This window comes from Natator depressus, chromosome 10 (genome assembly GCF_965152275.1).
Source record: "Natator depressus isolate rNatDep1 chromosome 10, rNatDep2.hap1, whole genome shotgun sequence".
Lineage (NCBI taxonomy): Eukaryota > Metazoa > Chordata > Testudines > Cheloniidae > Natator > Natator depressus.
The window spans coordinates 37411294-37427413 of record NC_134243.1 but is presented as its reverse complement, the minus strand read 5'-3'; the positions used below and the strand labels follow the sequence as shown (position 1 = coordinate 37427413).

The 16120-nt window shown below is 47.8% G+C and overlaps 1 protein-coding gene across 5 annotated transcripts in view; it reads left to right on the top strand.

Moving 5' to 3' along the window:
- The window catches only part of LOC141995037 (uncharacterized), a 31594-nt gene that overhangs the window by 12658 nt on the left and 2816 nt on the right, over positions 1 to 16120 (top strand). The window contains exons 2-5 of one of the 5 annotated variants that reach the window (XM_074965769.1): positions 11321 to 11404; positions 12986 to 13291; positions 13791 to 14952; positions 15273 to 15451. In XM_074965769.1, the coding sequence (XP_074821870.1) occupies positions 14436 to 14952; positions 15273 to 15451 (696 nt within the window). In that variant the 5' untranslated portion in view covers positions 11321 to 11404; positions 12986 to 13291; positions 13791 to 14435. Of the gene's footprint in view, positions 1 to 11320; positions 11405 to 12916; positions 13292 to 13790; positions 14953 to 15272; positions 15452 to 16120 lie in introns of those variants that run through there. The other 4 variants (XM_074965770.1, XM_074965771.1, XM_074965772.1 and 1 more) reach the window with 4 other exon arrangements.

Below are 16120 nucleotides of genomic sequence, written 5' to 3'. Positions count from 1 at the left end.
GGTGGCTGCGATCCTTCCAGCTTTGGGGGTTCATGGTTTCTCCTCTTCCACCTTTGTGGGTGGTTCCTCATCGCTAGTTGCCAGGGCAGGATAACGGTTTTCCATCACCATGGTGGGTGGGTTCGGAGTAGGGGTGGAGAACTGCCTGATGCCAGAAGTAACTAGCAGCCAGTGTCCTCCCTGTGACAGAGCCATATCCTCCTCCCCTGTAGACAGCAATCCTCTGTAGCTAGGTAGCGTCCTCAGCCTTGGATGTCTCCATATGAATAGTCTCAAGGAATTACTCATGGGTACGGATGCTCCTTGGCCCAGCCACCTCCTCCTGTAGCTCTCCCACCTGCTTCCTGAGCGATTCCACCAGCAGGCACCTTTCACGCTGGATGGTCCCCGCAGCCTGGCTTTCTGTGAGTGGGAAATGCAGGTCACAATCGCTGCAAATCCACACCAGGATCTGGGTAGAGGCATCCATGTTTAGGTTGTCTGTCTGGATACAGGTGCAGGTAGAGGAGACAGGGGAGGCGTTGGCACTGGCAATGCAACCCTTCTGAACCATAGTGATGATATGTCTTCCTCCTCAAACTTCCCTGTTTGCGGGTCCCTGTTCGCTAGAAAACACTACAGAAGCATGTCCTGAGGCTATAAGGTCACTAGAGAAATGGCTAAGTACAAGAACATCTCTCCCCGTATCTCTCTGTCTGTCTGTCTCTCTCCATAATCCTGTGTCATGATCACAGTGTGGTTCTAGCTGTCGTCCTCATGAACAGGTTGTGAAACTGTAATAACCAAAGCATTAGGGTGACTCTCAAATTAGACTTAAAGGTGGCAGCTATGACTTACGTTTAGGAGTTCAAGTGGCATGGGGATCCAGCAGTTTCTCAGCAGATTCATCACCTTGTGCTAACCCCTTCTTTTTGCCCCCCTATTTGTCCCTTGACTAGCTCAGGAAACACTGCATATTCTCATCATGCTGCATATCTTTCAGATACTTTTGCACAATTGCCCTCTACTGTATCAAGCAAGTCAGCTTTTATTGATTAATCTGCATACTTTTAGTATGTGCCTTTCTGTCCCTGACAGACCTTACAGATCCAAGTGCACTGATCCGGCTTCTGTATGAGGAGAGATTAATAAAACTGGGACTTTTCAGCTTGGAAAAGAGACTACTAAGGGGTGATATGATTGAGGTCTATAAAATCATGACTGATGTGGAGAAAGTAAATAGGAAGTGTTGTTTACTCCTTCTCATGACACAGGAACTAGGGGTCACCCAATGAAATTAATAGGCAGCAGGTTTAAAACAAACAGGAGGAGGTATTTCTTCTCACAACGCACAGTCAGTCTGTGGAACTCTTTGCCAGAGGATGTTGTGAAGGCCAAGACTATGACAGGGTTCAAAAAAGAACTAGATAAGTTCATGGAGGATAGGTCCATCAATGGCTATTAGCCAGGACGGGCAGGGATGGTGTCCCTAGCCTCTCTGTGCCAGGAGCTGAGAATGAGCGACAGGGAATGGATCACTTGGTGTTACCTGTTCTGTTCATTCCTTCTGGGGCACCTGTCATTGGCCACTGTCGGCAGACAGGATACTGGGCTAGATGGACCTTGGTCTGACCCAGTATAGCCGTCTTATGTCAGTGGCTGCTGGTGTGCTCTGAAGAATTCCCCACCCAAACAGCTGAGCCAGGTCCCATACCTGCCCCGCTAATTTGGGGAACTGATGCTAGGGCCATCATCCTCTTGCCCATCCTGAAAGCATGCAGTATATGGTAGCCAGACCATCGTGTTGCAGTGCTACTCTCTGTTTTCAGAGGAAACATGTAGGCTCTGATTCTTCCCTCGCTCACACCCATGGAAATTGGGAGTGACTCCACTAAAGTAAAACGATTTACACCAGTGGCAAACTGCTGTAGTGAGCTCAGAATCATACTAGTAGCCTTGTGTATCCTAGGGGAATAAAGTGTTATAAATTTATCAGAAGCTGTAAATACAGAAGGGAGAAGTAAGTTTATCCAGATGTAAACTTTGCAGCTGGATAAGTACCCCATAGCTATCTGGGAATCTGGAATTTAACTCCTTGGGTCACCAGGGCTGCTAGATGACTTTAACACAAAATATAGGTGCTGACATAAAATGCGTATGTCCAGTCAGCTGTAAAAGGTCTTGCAATAAAGTAAACTACTCTGACGGATGAAACTTGGAACTTGCACAAAGGCAAGCTGTTATAAGTGTTATAGGTGCTTTTCATCAAAGGATCCAAAGTGCTTTACAGAATATGGCTCCCAGTTTTGCAGATGGATGTGTGTGGCAGGGATCCTTACTTCCCCCATAAAAGCCTGTTAATGTGGCTCTGCATGGGTATAGGGTTCTGCCTGCACATGCCTGATTGCATGATCAGGCCTTATCTATTTACAAAGCCTCGTAAGTGAAAAAGAGGGGTGTTTTGGTCAAATACACTGTGCCAAAACTCTGCTGTTAAACAGGGCCATGGGACCTTTAATATCCATGTAAAGTAGACAAGACCTCTGCTTTGTAGGATTTGAAAGACCCACGCAGTGTAAACTGTATGGAGTTCTTCTACTCTGGAAACGAGAGCTGTGTCAGCAATTCCAGGGACTCTGTATATTTCTGCATGATACTAAACCTGTTTTCCAGCAACATATTTGATTTCTGGATTACAATGTATGTCATTGGCCGTGATGAGTTTCAGATGCCAGGGGGAGTGGGAACACTGGAATCCAAACATGGCTTAACATCAGACAAGGTGTCCTACATTTAACAGTAAATGCAATCACTAGTTAGTGATGCTTCCCTAGCCTCCATGAATAAGTGGCATTGTCTCTAACAGTGGGACCACAAAACCAAACTAGAGGGAGTTTTCTAATGGAAACTCCAGCAAATTCAAAACTGCAGGTCAGGGAAGCTACCTTCTTTTTAAAAAGTTGATTTTCTCTGTTCCAAAAAGAAAAAAGCTAAGAAATTAATGAACCTCTGGAAGGATCATGGTGGAGGAGTGTAAAGGTCTCTTTAATAAATGTGTAACTCAGTCAGTTGTGTTACATAACCTTTGTGCCCTGAGCAGCTGTAGCTCTGTCAGCAAAAATGATGTGGAGAACTCAGCCCTTGCAAATGTGCAGCTTTTTTGATAAAGAAAAGCTGGAAGCATGCAGAGGGATCCCTATAAACAAAGGCTAAACAGAAAACAAGGCAGATCAGAGCTGTTAAAGTACAGACTCGAAATACCTAGGTTATTGTCTAGTGAGGAAAGAGCAAGCCTGTTTTCCTCTCCTGAGCAGGAGCAGTAAAATAGCCAGAGTCTTGCTGTGCAATTTGTATAGTGCACCTAAAACTAGCCAGAATAGAATGGGATCTACAACCATTCGCCTCCTGTTTGTTGGTCTGAATTTGGCCCAGTTTAGTAAGGAACCAAAAAATGTTACCATCTGACAGCTTTGCAGTGGCTTGTGTGACATCTGTGGGGCTTGGTCCAGTATCTAGTGCACAAGAGCCCACATTCATAAACCACCATCACAGAACCAATTACTATAGTCCTGTTAATCTTTGTACAAAGGCTAAGGTGTAAATGGACCACGGAGAATGACCTAGCCTCTCATCCTTAGAGGCATACACTCACCTCATCCCTGAAGAATATTGACAGGGCAGTATGGAAAGAGCTTGCACTGCTGTTGTCTGTGCTGCACTCTTTCCAGAGAGGACTACAGTCCGCAAGGGTGTCATGTTGGCAGCTTTCACAAGCAGAAAGTCACTTGAAACTACAACCAACTGATCATGACTTTGGAGCTTCCTGGTCAATGGGAAATCTAAATGCTGATTCAATTACTTATTATAGGCGCTGGTAAAACAAGAGTAGTCCAAAGGTGTCTCCAAAGAATGAATGCCTGAGTCATCTGAAGCTAGCCCCAAAGTGAATTCTTCATAATGTGTTGGGGGGAGAGAGATTCCTACCCAGGTACATTTGGCTGAACAGGAGTGGAATTAATGGTAAAGGCAGGCAACTCTCGTGCACTAATTACCAGAGAGAGAGGCCCCTGAGTGGGATGGTACAAAGTGGGAAGCTTCTCCAAGGAATTAGGAAGCTGTGGAATTACCAACTCTACTGTTCCTCCTCATTGTTCCCTGTCCCTGTTCATGCAGGGAGTCTGGATAAATCCAATGCATGAGTTGTTAGTGGCTTAGTCAAGACCATGAGTTATCCTGCTGTGGGGAGTTCTTGCTGATTGGCAGATGTCTTTGGACTCCAGTTACTGTAAGAGGTGTGAGTCCTGTAGCAAGGGAGTTAACTAGATGGTGCTAGAGCACACTTCTGTGACTGGAGTTCAGGTCTTGTTGGTTAGAAGATACTTGAACAGAGTAACTGTTCCCCCATCTAGAGCAGGGGCTATTGACCTTGGGGGTGTGAACTGGTGTTAGGGAGTTTTGCAGCCATTCTGCTCTTCCCATATTGCTAAAGGGCAGGGAGGTCCGAGTTACTAGGGAGGGATCCTAGCATGGCAAAGGCTGACCCTCTCTGGTCTGAAGCTAATAACGGCATGTAAGCAAGTCCTTGTACAAAGAGGGGCGTTTGGTTTCCCTCAGCTTTCCAGTGAATAGGACCTAGTGCATACAACAGTGTGTGGATGGTTTTTAGTTGTAAACAATTCCAGATTGGAATATATTCTACACCTCTTGAATCTAGTTTATTTCTCTTGGTCTCACAAAGGAGGGAGTAAAACTCAGAGGGACATGGTGACTGCTCTGAAATTAGGTTCAAGGAGACTCCATTTCTCCCTGTGGCTTTCCCTGGATAGTTTGCAATAATCGCTGTGCCTTCTTGGCAGACCAAAGGATCTGCATTAATAAACACATATGCCAGTCTGGCCACAGCTCATGAAAAGAGCTGATGTTCACTTTGTGGCTGCCACTTAAAGTGGTTGCCTTAGAAATGTCCACGATAATGAAGAAGCTTGCTAATATCTCTTGTTAGGAGAAAACCAGGCATGCCCTCTAAGCCAGGGGTTCTCAAACTGGGGGTCGGGACCCCTCAGGGGATTGTGAGGTTATTACATGGGGGGGTTGCGAGCTGTCAGCCTTCACCCCAAACCCTGCTTTGCCTCCAGCATTTGTAATGGTGTTAAATATATAAAGAAGTGTTTTTAATGTATAAGGGGGGTCACACTCAGTGGCTTGCTATGTGAAAGGGGTCACCAGTACACAAGTTTTGAGAACCACTGCTCTAAGCCGAGTAGTGCTACAAAAATGCTGGGGGGAGGAGGGATGATGGAAATGACTCTGAAACCAATGCTTTTAAAAAAAAAAACCCTGTGTGCTGCTAACACCAAAGTGTCAATACGTTAATTCTGGGTCTTATCCATCCTTGCCCCTCTCCCCTCCACTTCTTGCTTTGCTCCCACATGTCCCACCTGCTCCTGATGCCAGGCTGTCATAATGAGCTTGGGTTCTCCATCATTAAGGCAGCTAAATTAGAGAACAACACTTTTAAAACAGGTTTCAGAGTAACAGCCGTGTTAGTCTGTATTCGTAAAAAGAAAAAAGAAAAGGAGTACTTGTGGCACCTTAGAGACTAACCAGTTTATTTGAGCATGAGCTTTCGTGAGCTACAGCTCACTTCATCGGATGCATAGCATATCGTGGAAACTGCAGAAGACTTTATATACACACAGAGACCATGAAACAAAACTTCCTCCCACCCCACTGTCCTGCTGCTAACAGCTTATCTAAAGTGATCATCAAGGAAGGCCATTTCCAGCACAAATCAAGGTTTTCTCACTCTTTCCCCCCCCCCCCCCCCAACACACACACAGACACACATACAAACTCACTCTCCTGCTGGTAATAGCCCATCCCTCTTTGAAACCTCTCTTTATAATGCGCATGATAATCAAGGTGGGTCATTTCCAGCACTAATCCAGGTTTTCTCACCCCCCCCCCCCACACACACCCCCCTCCAAAAACCACACACACAAACTCACTCTCCTGCTGGCAATAGCTCATCTTACAATGTGCACAGCAATAATCCAAGTTTAACCAGAACGTCTTGGGGGGGGGGGGGGGGTTGTAGGAAAAAAACAAGGGGAGATAGGCTACCTTGCATAATGACTTAGCCACTCCCAGTCTCTATTCAAGCCCAAATTAATAGTATCCAATTTGCAAATGAATTCCAATTCAGCAGTTTCTCGCTGGAGTCTGGATTTGAAGTTTTTTTGCTGTAAGATAGCGACCCTCATGTCTGTGATTGCGTGACCAGAGAGATTGAAGTGTTCTCCGACTGGTTTATGAATGTTATAATTCTTAACATCTGATTTGTGTCCATTTATTTTTACGTAGAGACTGTCCAGTTTGACCAATGTACATGGCAGAGGGGCATTGCTGGCACATGATGGCATATATCACATTGGTGGATGTGCAGGTGAACGAGCCTCCGATAGTGTGGCTGATGTTGTTAGGCCCTGTGATGGTGTTCTCTGAATAGATATGTGGGCACAGTTGGCAACGGGCTTTGTTGCAAGGATAGGTTCCTGGGTTAGTGGTTCTGTTGTGTGGTATGTGGTTGTTGGTGAGTATTCGCTTCAGGTTGGGGGGCTGTCTGTAGGCAAGGACTGGCCTTTCTCCCAAGATTTGTGAGAGTGTTGGGTCATCCTTCAGGATAGGTTGTAGATCCTTAATAATGCGTTGGAGGGGTTTTAGTTGGGGGCTGAAGGTGACGGCTAGTGGCGTTCTGTTATTTTCTTTGTTAGGCCTGTCCTGTAGTAGGTGACTTCTGGGAACTCTTCTGGCTCTATCAATCTGTTTCTTCACTTCCGCAGGTGGGTATTGTAGTTGTAAGAATGCGTGATAGAGATCTTGTAGGTGTTTGTCTCTGTCTGAGGGGTTGGAGCAAATGCGGTTGTATCGCAGAGCTTGGCTGTAGACGATGGATCGTGTGGTGTGGTCAGGGTGAAAGCTGGAGGCATGTAGGTAGGAATAGCGGTCAGTAGGTTTCCGGTATAGGGTGGTGTTGATGTGACCATCGTTTATTAGCACTGTAGTGTCCAGGAAATGGATCTCTTGTGTGGACTGGACCAGGCTGAGGTTGATGGTGGGATGGAAATTGTTGAAATCATGGTGGAATTCCTCAAGGGCTTCTTTTCCATGGGTCCAGATGATGAAGATGTCATCAATATAGCGCAAGTAAAGTAGGGGCGTTAGGGGACGAGAGCTGAGGAAGCGTTGTTCTAAATCAGCCATAAAAATGTTGGCATACTGTGGGGCCATGCGGGTACCCATAGCAGTGCCGCTGATCTGAAGGTATACATTGTCCCCAAATGTAAAATAGTTATGGGTAAGGACAAAGTCACAAAGTTCAGCCACCAGGTTAGCCGTGACATTATAATCAAAAAGGCTGACAAAGGAGGTGCTGTTGTCATCATGAATAGGTCGGAATATGAACAAGAGGCTGCTCGGCAGCTCTCCAACACCACTTTCTACAAGCCATTACCCTCTGATCCCACTGAGAGTTACCAAAAGCATCTACAGCATTTGCTCAAGAAACTTCCTGAAAAAGCGCAAGATCAAATCCGCACAGACACACCCCTGGAACCCCGACCTGGGATATTCTGTCTACTACCCAAGATCCATAAACCTGGAAATCCTGGACGCCCCATCATCTCAGGCATTGGCACCCTGACAGCAGGATTGTCCGGCTATGTAGACTCACTCCTCAGGCCCTACGCTACCAGCACTCCCAGCTACCTTCGAGACACCACTGACTTCCTGAGGAAACTACAATCCATTGGTGATCTTCCTGATAACACCATCCTGGCCACTATGGATGTAGAAGCCCTCTACACCAACATTCCACACAAAGATGGACTACAAGCCATCAAGAACACTATCCCCGATAATGTCACGGCTGACCTGGTGGCTGAACTTTGTGACTTTGTCCTTACCCATAACTATTTTACATTTGGGGACAATGTATACCTTCAGATCAGCGGCACTGCTATGGGTACCCGCATGGCCCCACAGTATGCCAACATTTTTATGGCTGATTTAGAACAACGCTTCCTCAGCTCTCGTCCCCTAACGCCCCTACTTTACTTGCGCTATATTGATGACATCTTCATCATCTGGACCCATGGAAAAGAAGCCCTTGAGGAATTCCACCATGATTTCAACAATTTCCATCCCACCATCAACCTCAGCCTGGTCCAGTCCACACATGAGATCCATTTCCTGGACACTACAGTGCTAATAAACGATGGTCACATCAACACCACCCTATACCGGAAACCTACTGACCGCTATTCCTACCTACATGCCTCCAGCTTTCACCCTGACCACACCACACGATCCATCGTCTACAGCCAAGCTCTGCGATACAACCGCATTTGCTCCAACCCCTCAGACAGAGACAAACACCTACAAGATCTCTATCACGCATTCTTACAACTACAATACCCACCTGCGGAAGTGAAGAAACAGATTGATAGAGCCAGAAGAGTTCCCAGAAGTCACCTACTACAGGACAGGCCTAACAAAGAAAATAACAGAACGCCACTAGCCGTCACCTTCAGCCCCCAACTAAAACCCCTCCAACGCATTATTAAGGATCTACAACCTATCCTGAAGGATGACCCAACACTCTCACAAATCTTGGGAGAAAGGCCAGTCCTTGCCTACAGACAGCCCCCCAACCTGAAGCGAATACTCACCAACAACCACATACCACACAACAGAACCACTAACCCAGGAACCTATCCTTGCAACAAAGCCCGTTGCCAACTGTGCCCACATATCTATTCAGAGAACACCATCACAGGGCCTAACAACATCAGCCACACTATCAGAGGCTCGTTCACCTGCACATCCACCAATGTGATATATGCCATCATGTGCCAGCAATGCCCCTCTGCCATGTACATTGGTCAAACTAGACAGTCTCTACGTAAAAGAATAAATGGACACAAATCAGATGTTAAGAATTATAACATTCATAAACCAGTTGGAGAACACTTCAATCTCTCTGGTCACGCAATCACAGACATGAGGGTCGCTATCTTACAGCAAAAAAACTTCAAATCCAGACTCCAGCGAGAAACTGCTGAATTGGAATTCATTTGCAAATTGGATACTATTAATTTGGGCTTGAATAGAGACTGGGAGTGGCTAAGTCATTATGCAAGGTAGCCTATCTCCCCTTGTTTTTTTCCTACAAACCCCCCCCCCCCCCCAAGACGTTCTGGTTAAACTTGGATTATTGTAAGATGAGCTATTGCCAGCAGGAGAGTGAGTTTGTGTGTGTGGTTTTTGGAGGGGGGTGTGTGTGTGTGGGGGGGGGGGTGAGAAAACCTGGATTAGTGCTGGAAATGACCCACCTTGATTATCATGCACATTATAAAGAGAGGTTTCAAAGAGGGATGGGCTATTACCAGCAGGAGAGTGAGTTTGTATGTGTGTCTGTGTGTGTGTTGGGGGGGGGGGGGGAAAGAGTGAGAAAACCTTGATTTGTGCTGGAAATGGCCTTCCTTGATGATCACTTTAGATAAGCTGTTAGCAGCAGGACAGTGGGGTGGGAGGAAGTTTTGTTTCATGGTCTCTGTGTGTATATAATGTCTTCTGCAGTTTCCACGATATGCTATGCATCCGATGAAGTGAGCTGTAGCTCACGAAAGCTCATGCTCAAATAAACTGGTTAGTCTCTAAGGTGCCACAAGTACTCCTTTTCTTTTTACTTTTAAAACAAAATAACAGCAGTTGATCTTATCAGAGTTCCCCGCGGGCAACTAGCTGGCCCAGATAACACTGGGAGAATAGCCAGGTCGCAGGGAAGGCAAAACTGGCTGCCTGCTACTACTGTTAATTGTGATAGCAGTGCACATGTGAGTGCACGCACCCCTCATTCCTTTTCTCCCCTTCCCCATGCCAGTGCATCTGACCTCATAGCCTCAGCAGTCTGGTTTTGCGGCCCACATGTGGGAGATGGGGAGGATTCAGGTGGGAGTCTCAGATTCGTAGGATCTTGGCCCTGTGGTCTGAGGAGGACCCTCAGAGCAGCGAGCAGCATGTTGTGCAACTGGCCCCTGTCCCAGCAGCACCCTGAGCCAAGGCCCACTGAAGTCCAGTGGAAATATGTCCATTGAGGATAGTGGACTTTTTAATCATTCTGAAAGGAGAAGCTGGATGTAGGGAGCTTCTTACAACAACCTTGGGTCTCACCAAGATGGGAGCTGGAGGAGGGATGTGCAGGGGAGATGGGCAGCGTCTGGGAGTTGTATGGCTATCTTGGTGGTGGGGGCAGTGCAATTTAATTGTGGGGTATCTTTCTTGACGAGCTTGAGATAGAGCATACAAAGCTTTGGTGGTGCTTTGGTCCAGTATAGTCTTAATCAACCCCTGCTCAGATAAAAATCCAAGCCTTGCACTCTTAATTTGAGGGCACTCAATACTGGTGACTTGGGGATTCCTCTGCACCCAATTTCACCTCACACTGCCTCTGTAGGTGAGCCCCTTGCTAGAGTATTTCCTCTTCTCCTTCACTTGTGATGGTTTATTCTGCTGTTTTGGGTATTACCTCTAGAGTCCCTGCCTGAGACTGTTATGATGGGTATATGGAAGATCTACACTTGTGTGACATTCCCCTCTGGTGTTATCTGGACCGGTGATCTGCTACGCCACTCCAATTCTTGACTCTGGGAGCCAGGCTTACCCTGCTCTGCTGTGAGAACCCCCACTCCTGGGCTGTTCACGCACAGCCTCTGGCATGTAAGCTGCTCCCAGCTACTTGCAAGCGAATGACACGAGCCAATACTTCTGGTTCCAGACACAACCCTGGGAACCTCCATCTTGCAGTGTCCAGTTATGCCCGCTGGATGCTGCAAGCTTATATGAGTTCGTCAATTTAACAAAGAAATTGATATATACCAAGCTTGTTATCACAAGGGGAGCCTCTGACACACTTCAAACCAAATGCACTGCTTCAGGTAGAATAAACAAACAAATTTATTAACTATAAAGGTAGATTTTAAGTGATTATAAGTCAAAGCATAACAAGTCAGAGTGGTTACCAAAATAAAATAAAATAAGCACGCAGTCTAAACTCTCAACCCTATTAGACTGGGCAGCAATTAGTTTAAGCAGTTTTTTCTCACCCCTCTGGATATTGAGGTCCTTAATATACAGGTTTGTCCTTTAAACCTGGGCCAGTCTCCTCTATTGGAGTCTTGTCTTCTCAGTGTCTTGGTTGCTTGCAGCGTAGGTGGGGGCCGGAGACGGGCCCAGTATGTGTCCACTTTCTGTTTTTTACTCTCAGTCCATGTGCTTGTAGAACACAAGTCGAGGCATGTCTGTGGGACACAGCTGATTCTCTCCCAGCAAGGCTGAGCAATTCCCCTGGTGGGGCCTCCTGCAGGTGAGTCGTTGCATTGTAGCTCCCTTGCTGGGAAATGGCTGTTGATGGGCTGTTTCACACCCCGCCTGGGCGTTGGTTACTTTCTTTGCTGTTGCCTCTGGGGAGCTAATAGCTGGCTCATTCCCACAATTTATAGCATGTTTTAGGCTGTGTCTGCACTGCCACTTTCAGCACTAAAACTTTTGTTGTTCAGGGGTGTGAAAAAACACCCCCCTGAGCAACAAAATTTTGAGCGCTGAAAAGCACCAGTATAGACAGCGCTTTATCGCCAGGAGCCATGCTCACAGCGATAAAGCTACCACAGCTCGTTAGGGGTGTTTTTTTGTTTTTTGTTTTTTAAATCTCTGGGAGAGCTCTCCCCCAGCGATAAAGCGTGTCTACACTGCCCATGTCACAGCAGTGCTGCGGCAACGCTGCTGTGGCTGCGCTGTAACGTGGGTAGTGTAGACATACCCTTAATGACAACCATACTTTACAATTCTCATAACTTCATATGCAGTAATGATATGCATATATGGATAGATAAATGACTTTCAGCAGATCATGACCTTTCCTCTGATACCATATGTCATAAATATAAAGGGAAGGGTAACCACCTTTCTGTATACAGTGCTATAAAATCCCTCCTGGCCAGAGGCAACATCCTGTTACCTGTAAAGGGTTAAGAAGCTCAGCTAACCTGGCTGGCACCTGACCCAAAGGACCAATAAGGAGACAAAATACTTTCAAATCTTGGTGGGGGGAAGGGTTTTGTTTGTGCTCTTGTTCTCTTTGGACTGAGAGAGGCCAGACAGAAATCCATCTTCTCCAACCCATCCTAATCCAAGTCTCCAATATTGCAAGCAGTATAGGTAAGCCAGGCAAGGCGGATTAGTTTATCTTTTGTTTTATGTGAATTTTCCTTGTGTTAAGAGGGAGGTTTATTCCTGTTTTCTGTAACTTTAAGGTTTTGCCCAGAGGGGGATCCTCTGTATTTTGAATCTGAATACCCTGTAATGTATTTTCCATCCTGATTTTACAGAGGTGATTCTTTTACCTTTTCTTTAATTAAAATTCTTCTTTTAAGAACCTGACTGATTTTTCATTGTTCTTAAGATCCAAGGGTTTGGGTCTGTGTCCACCTGTACAAATTGGTGAGGATTATTATCAATTCTTCCCCAGGAAAGGGGGTGTAGGGCTTGGGGGGGATATTTTGGGGGAAGACATCTCCAAGTGGTCTCTTTCCCTGTTCTTTGTTTAAAACGCTTGGTGGTGGCAGCATACTGTTCAAGGACAAGGCAAAGTTTGTACCTGGGGGAAGTTTTTAACCTAAGCTGGTAAGAATAAGCATAGGGGGTCTTTCATGTGGGTCCCCCACATCTGTACGCTAGAGTTCAGAGTGGGGAAGGAACCCTGACACCTTACAAGGCATGCTTTATATGTAAGATCACTATTATATGAAAGTGAGGAATATGGGGGTTACAGTACACTCCCCCAAGGTACAGAATGTCACAACTTGCCTTTGAACTTACATGCATCTGAGATCTTCTCTACTACAGTCGACAATTAGTTAATTGTATGTTTTTGGGTTTTTTTCCAAAGGTGAAGAACTGAACAGCTTGATAACCTAAAGGGAAGGCTCTGAAGCAGCACACAGTGATGATTTGCTCACTGAAGGTGTCTTGTGGCTTAAAGGAAAAGGGTTACAGAGCTCCAGTGTGACCCTGCCTCTCTGCTGTGACCTGCCTGAATGACCCTGCCATACCTTCCATACGGAAGCCTGTCAGCTGGCAGTGGTAGTACTGAGATTTACTGGAGTCTGATGAGAGGAGAGCCAGGCAACTAGAAGCTAGGGGTTCTGCTGACTGTACTTGTCTGAGCCAGGGCAGTTCCATACCAATGATTAATGTAAGCAGCTGCAAAAACATTGGTTAGGGTTTGAGCCACAGCTGTTGGGGTGGAATTTGACTGATTTCTGAACTGCCTAGTTCCAGCAAGTAGGGTACCACGTGCACTCAAGAACCGAAACCTAAACTCTGTCACAACAGCTCCTGGCTGGCATCCCAGCAGTTAGCAGGGTCCCCTACTGTCTTCTCTCCACCTAACCCCCAAAAAGGGCGTTCACATACTCAATACCAAAGGGGTGACCGAGTCCCATCTGATATGACAGACCCTGGGCTGCCCAGGCCAATTGCCCTTGTTAAGGTCCTGGGATAGCACAAACAATTTTTAATAGTGACTTGACACCTGATAAATAGCACAGGGGCTTCCTAGTGGATGGGAAACATTCCTTGCTGTTTGTAAAGGAGCTTAGAGGATCTTTTTTGTTTAAACAACAGCTTTCAGAGAAGAGGCTGCACAAGGGTCCTGACTCCACCCCACCCCTTTTTTCTTCTTCTGCTTATAGGCTGAAGACAGCTACCTGAGCCCAGGGGAGTTGATCCACAGTTTGGTACGTGAGACATATGCCAGCCCTCCAGCTGGAACACTAGCAAGTTGGATTTAGCCTGCCACTTCCCCACTCGGCATGACTGGCCCAGAACATGTGGGCTGCCACTCTCATTCCAACGGGCTGGAAGTTGAATCTCTTTCCACTTTGACAAGGGAGACACTCCACTGCAGTGCCACTTCCTTCCTGTTCCTCTCCCGCAAGGAGTTGCAAGCCTGAAACGAGTGGATCATTCTATGTCTCTGATGACCAGGACAGCATCCCACAGCTGCTATCGGTCTGGAGCTGTGGTAACTCCAGAAAGGGCCATGGCTACTGTAGGCAGCCCTGGGACACAAAACTAGCAGAGGCTTAACCTCTTCACTTGCACGGCATGCCCTCTTGTGTCACGGATACTAGCTCTGTTACTACCCACCAAGTACCTTGTCTCCTTAACTGGCTTCTGGGACGGGAGTAATGTCACTCGGGTCCTCGTGGGAGGAACATGGCCCAGCTGGCTGTGCTAGCAGGAGTCCCAACTAAGGATGTAGCTACAGAACACTAGCACAAAAAAGCAGATTGGGAGGGGCTTTGATCCATGCCCCTTGTCCTGCCGATCGAGCGATGGGCCGCTTGGACGACCATGCCAAGAAGCGGATAGTGGAGCTGCGCAAAGCTGGGCTGAGCTTCCGCAAAATCAAGAAGGTCCTAGAGCTGGACAACATCCGGGTGACCCCGCAGGCTGTCTACCTGTTCCTCAAGCGTAAGAATGTGGAGCCGGCACAGCCTCCAGGAGCCTCCCATCTCCAACCAGCCGGAGGCCGTGGGAGTAGGAGAACGGCCATCAACCGGGCTGGCTGGGAGGACGAGCAGCTCTGGAACTTGCTGCAGGAAAATGAGACTGAACAGAACAAGCAGGCAGAGCCCAGGGGCAGCAGGCAGCCAGGTCCCAGGCCCCCAGCACTCCCCGGAAGAGCCACCATGAGCTGCAAGGAGCCACACCTCAATGACAACCAAGACTGCAAGGACACCATCAAAATAATCAGTGTCACGTCGCTGTGCAAGGATAGTGAGCAGTTTGGGAAGGTGCCTGCAGTGCCCATGGGCCCGTCTCCAGTGGCACAGCTATCCCCTATTAACAGTAAGGCCTGGCTTTCTCATTCGTTGTCCATTAGTCTTGGATAGGCCTCTCCACTTCTCTAAGCAGCCTGGTGAGTTGCCGAGCAGTACCAAGGGTCTCTGCTCATATTCCTGTTTTCCAAACCCAGGCAGGCTGGGCAGGACTCTTAGGCCCTGGAGCATAGCTGAGGTTGGGGGAAGGTGCATGGTGGAGCTGGAAGGACTTAGTCCCTATAGATGGAGGGGTCTCACTCCCCTGTGGGGCTGGGAAAGGCTGGCACTCAATTCAAGGGTCTCATTTGAAGGTGCTTCTCCCTCTGGTTACTCTGTCTGTCCATCCAGGTGATGACTGCTCTGGGATTCGGACCTCAGCTGCGGGTAGCCACCCGGCTCCACTCCCACCAGCCATGGTGCAGCAGCAGCTGAACAGCAGGGGCAGGATGTTCTTGCCACCTGCCAGGAATCCAGCCTTAATTGTGAAGAAGAAGATTGTGGACAGGGCTATCCACCTCCAGAAAAAGGTATGGGGCTGGGAGAGGTAGACTGGCTGTCCTGTGGCTAGAAACCCCTTCTCCAGCCCAGCAAGACTGGGGATCCGCTCAGGCAGCGACCCATCAGGTTACAGTTAAATTGGCCTGAAAGGGCTGGTAACGCTCCCCCCATCCCCAACTGGAGAAGGCTCTGTGGGGAACCCAGGCTCCAGTGCACAGGAGGGACAAGGAGATCCTGGGCTTCTATGAGGTGCCCTCTCAAGTGACCTGCTCCATAGAGTTAGGTGCGGGGGACATGGGGACAGCTTGGGGGGACTGCAGCTGTCCTCATGCAGTCTGGCAAATGCAATGGGAGGCCGATGGACTTAGTGACTTGGGCCCAAGGCTCCCCTCCCCCTTTGCCTCAGCAGATTGGATTTTTGCCCACTCAGGATCCTTGAGGTCTGTTTGTGGCTCTGCATGGCCTTGGACAAATCACTTCACTTCTCTGTGCCTCAGTTATCCCTGCTTACCAGAGGGGGAAAGGCTGCCCTATCCCATGCAGGGGAAAGTCCTTTGAGGGCAGGCATCCTAGGTACTCTCCGACCCGCAGGCTCCACCGGTAGCGTGGGTGGAAGCTTCCGCAGCTGCACTCCCCCCACTTTCGACACCGTGACAAGGACTTTCTTACTGGTGGCCCCAGACTCATGCTGCACGGCA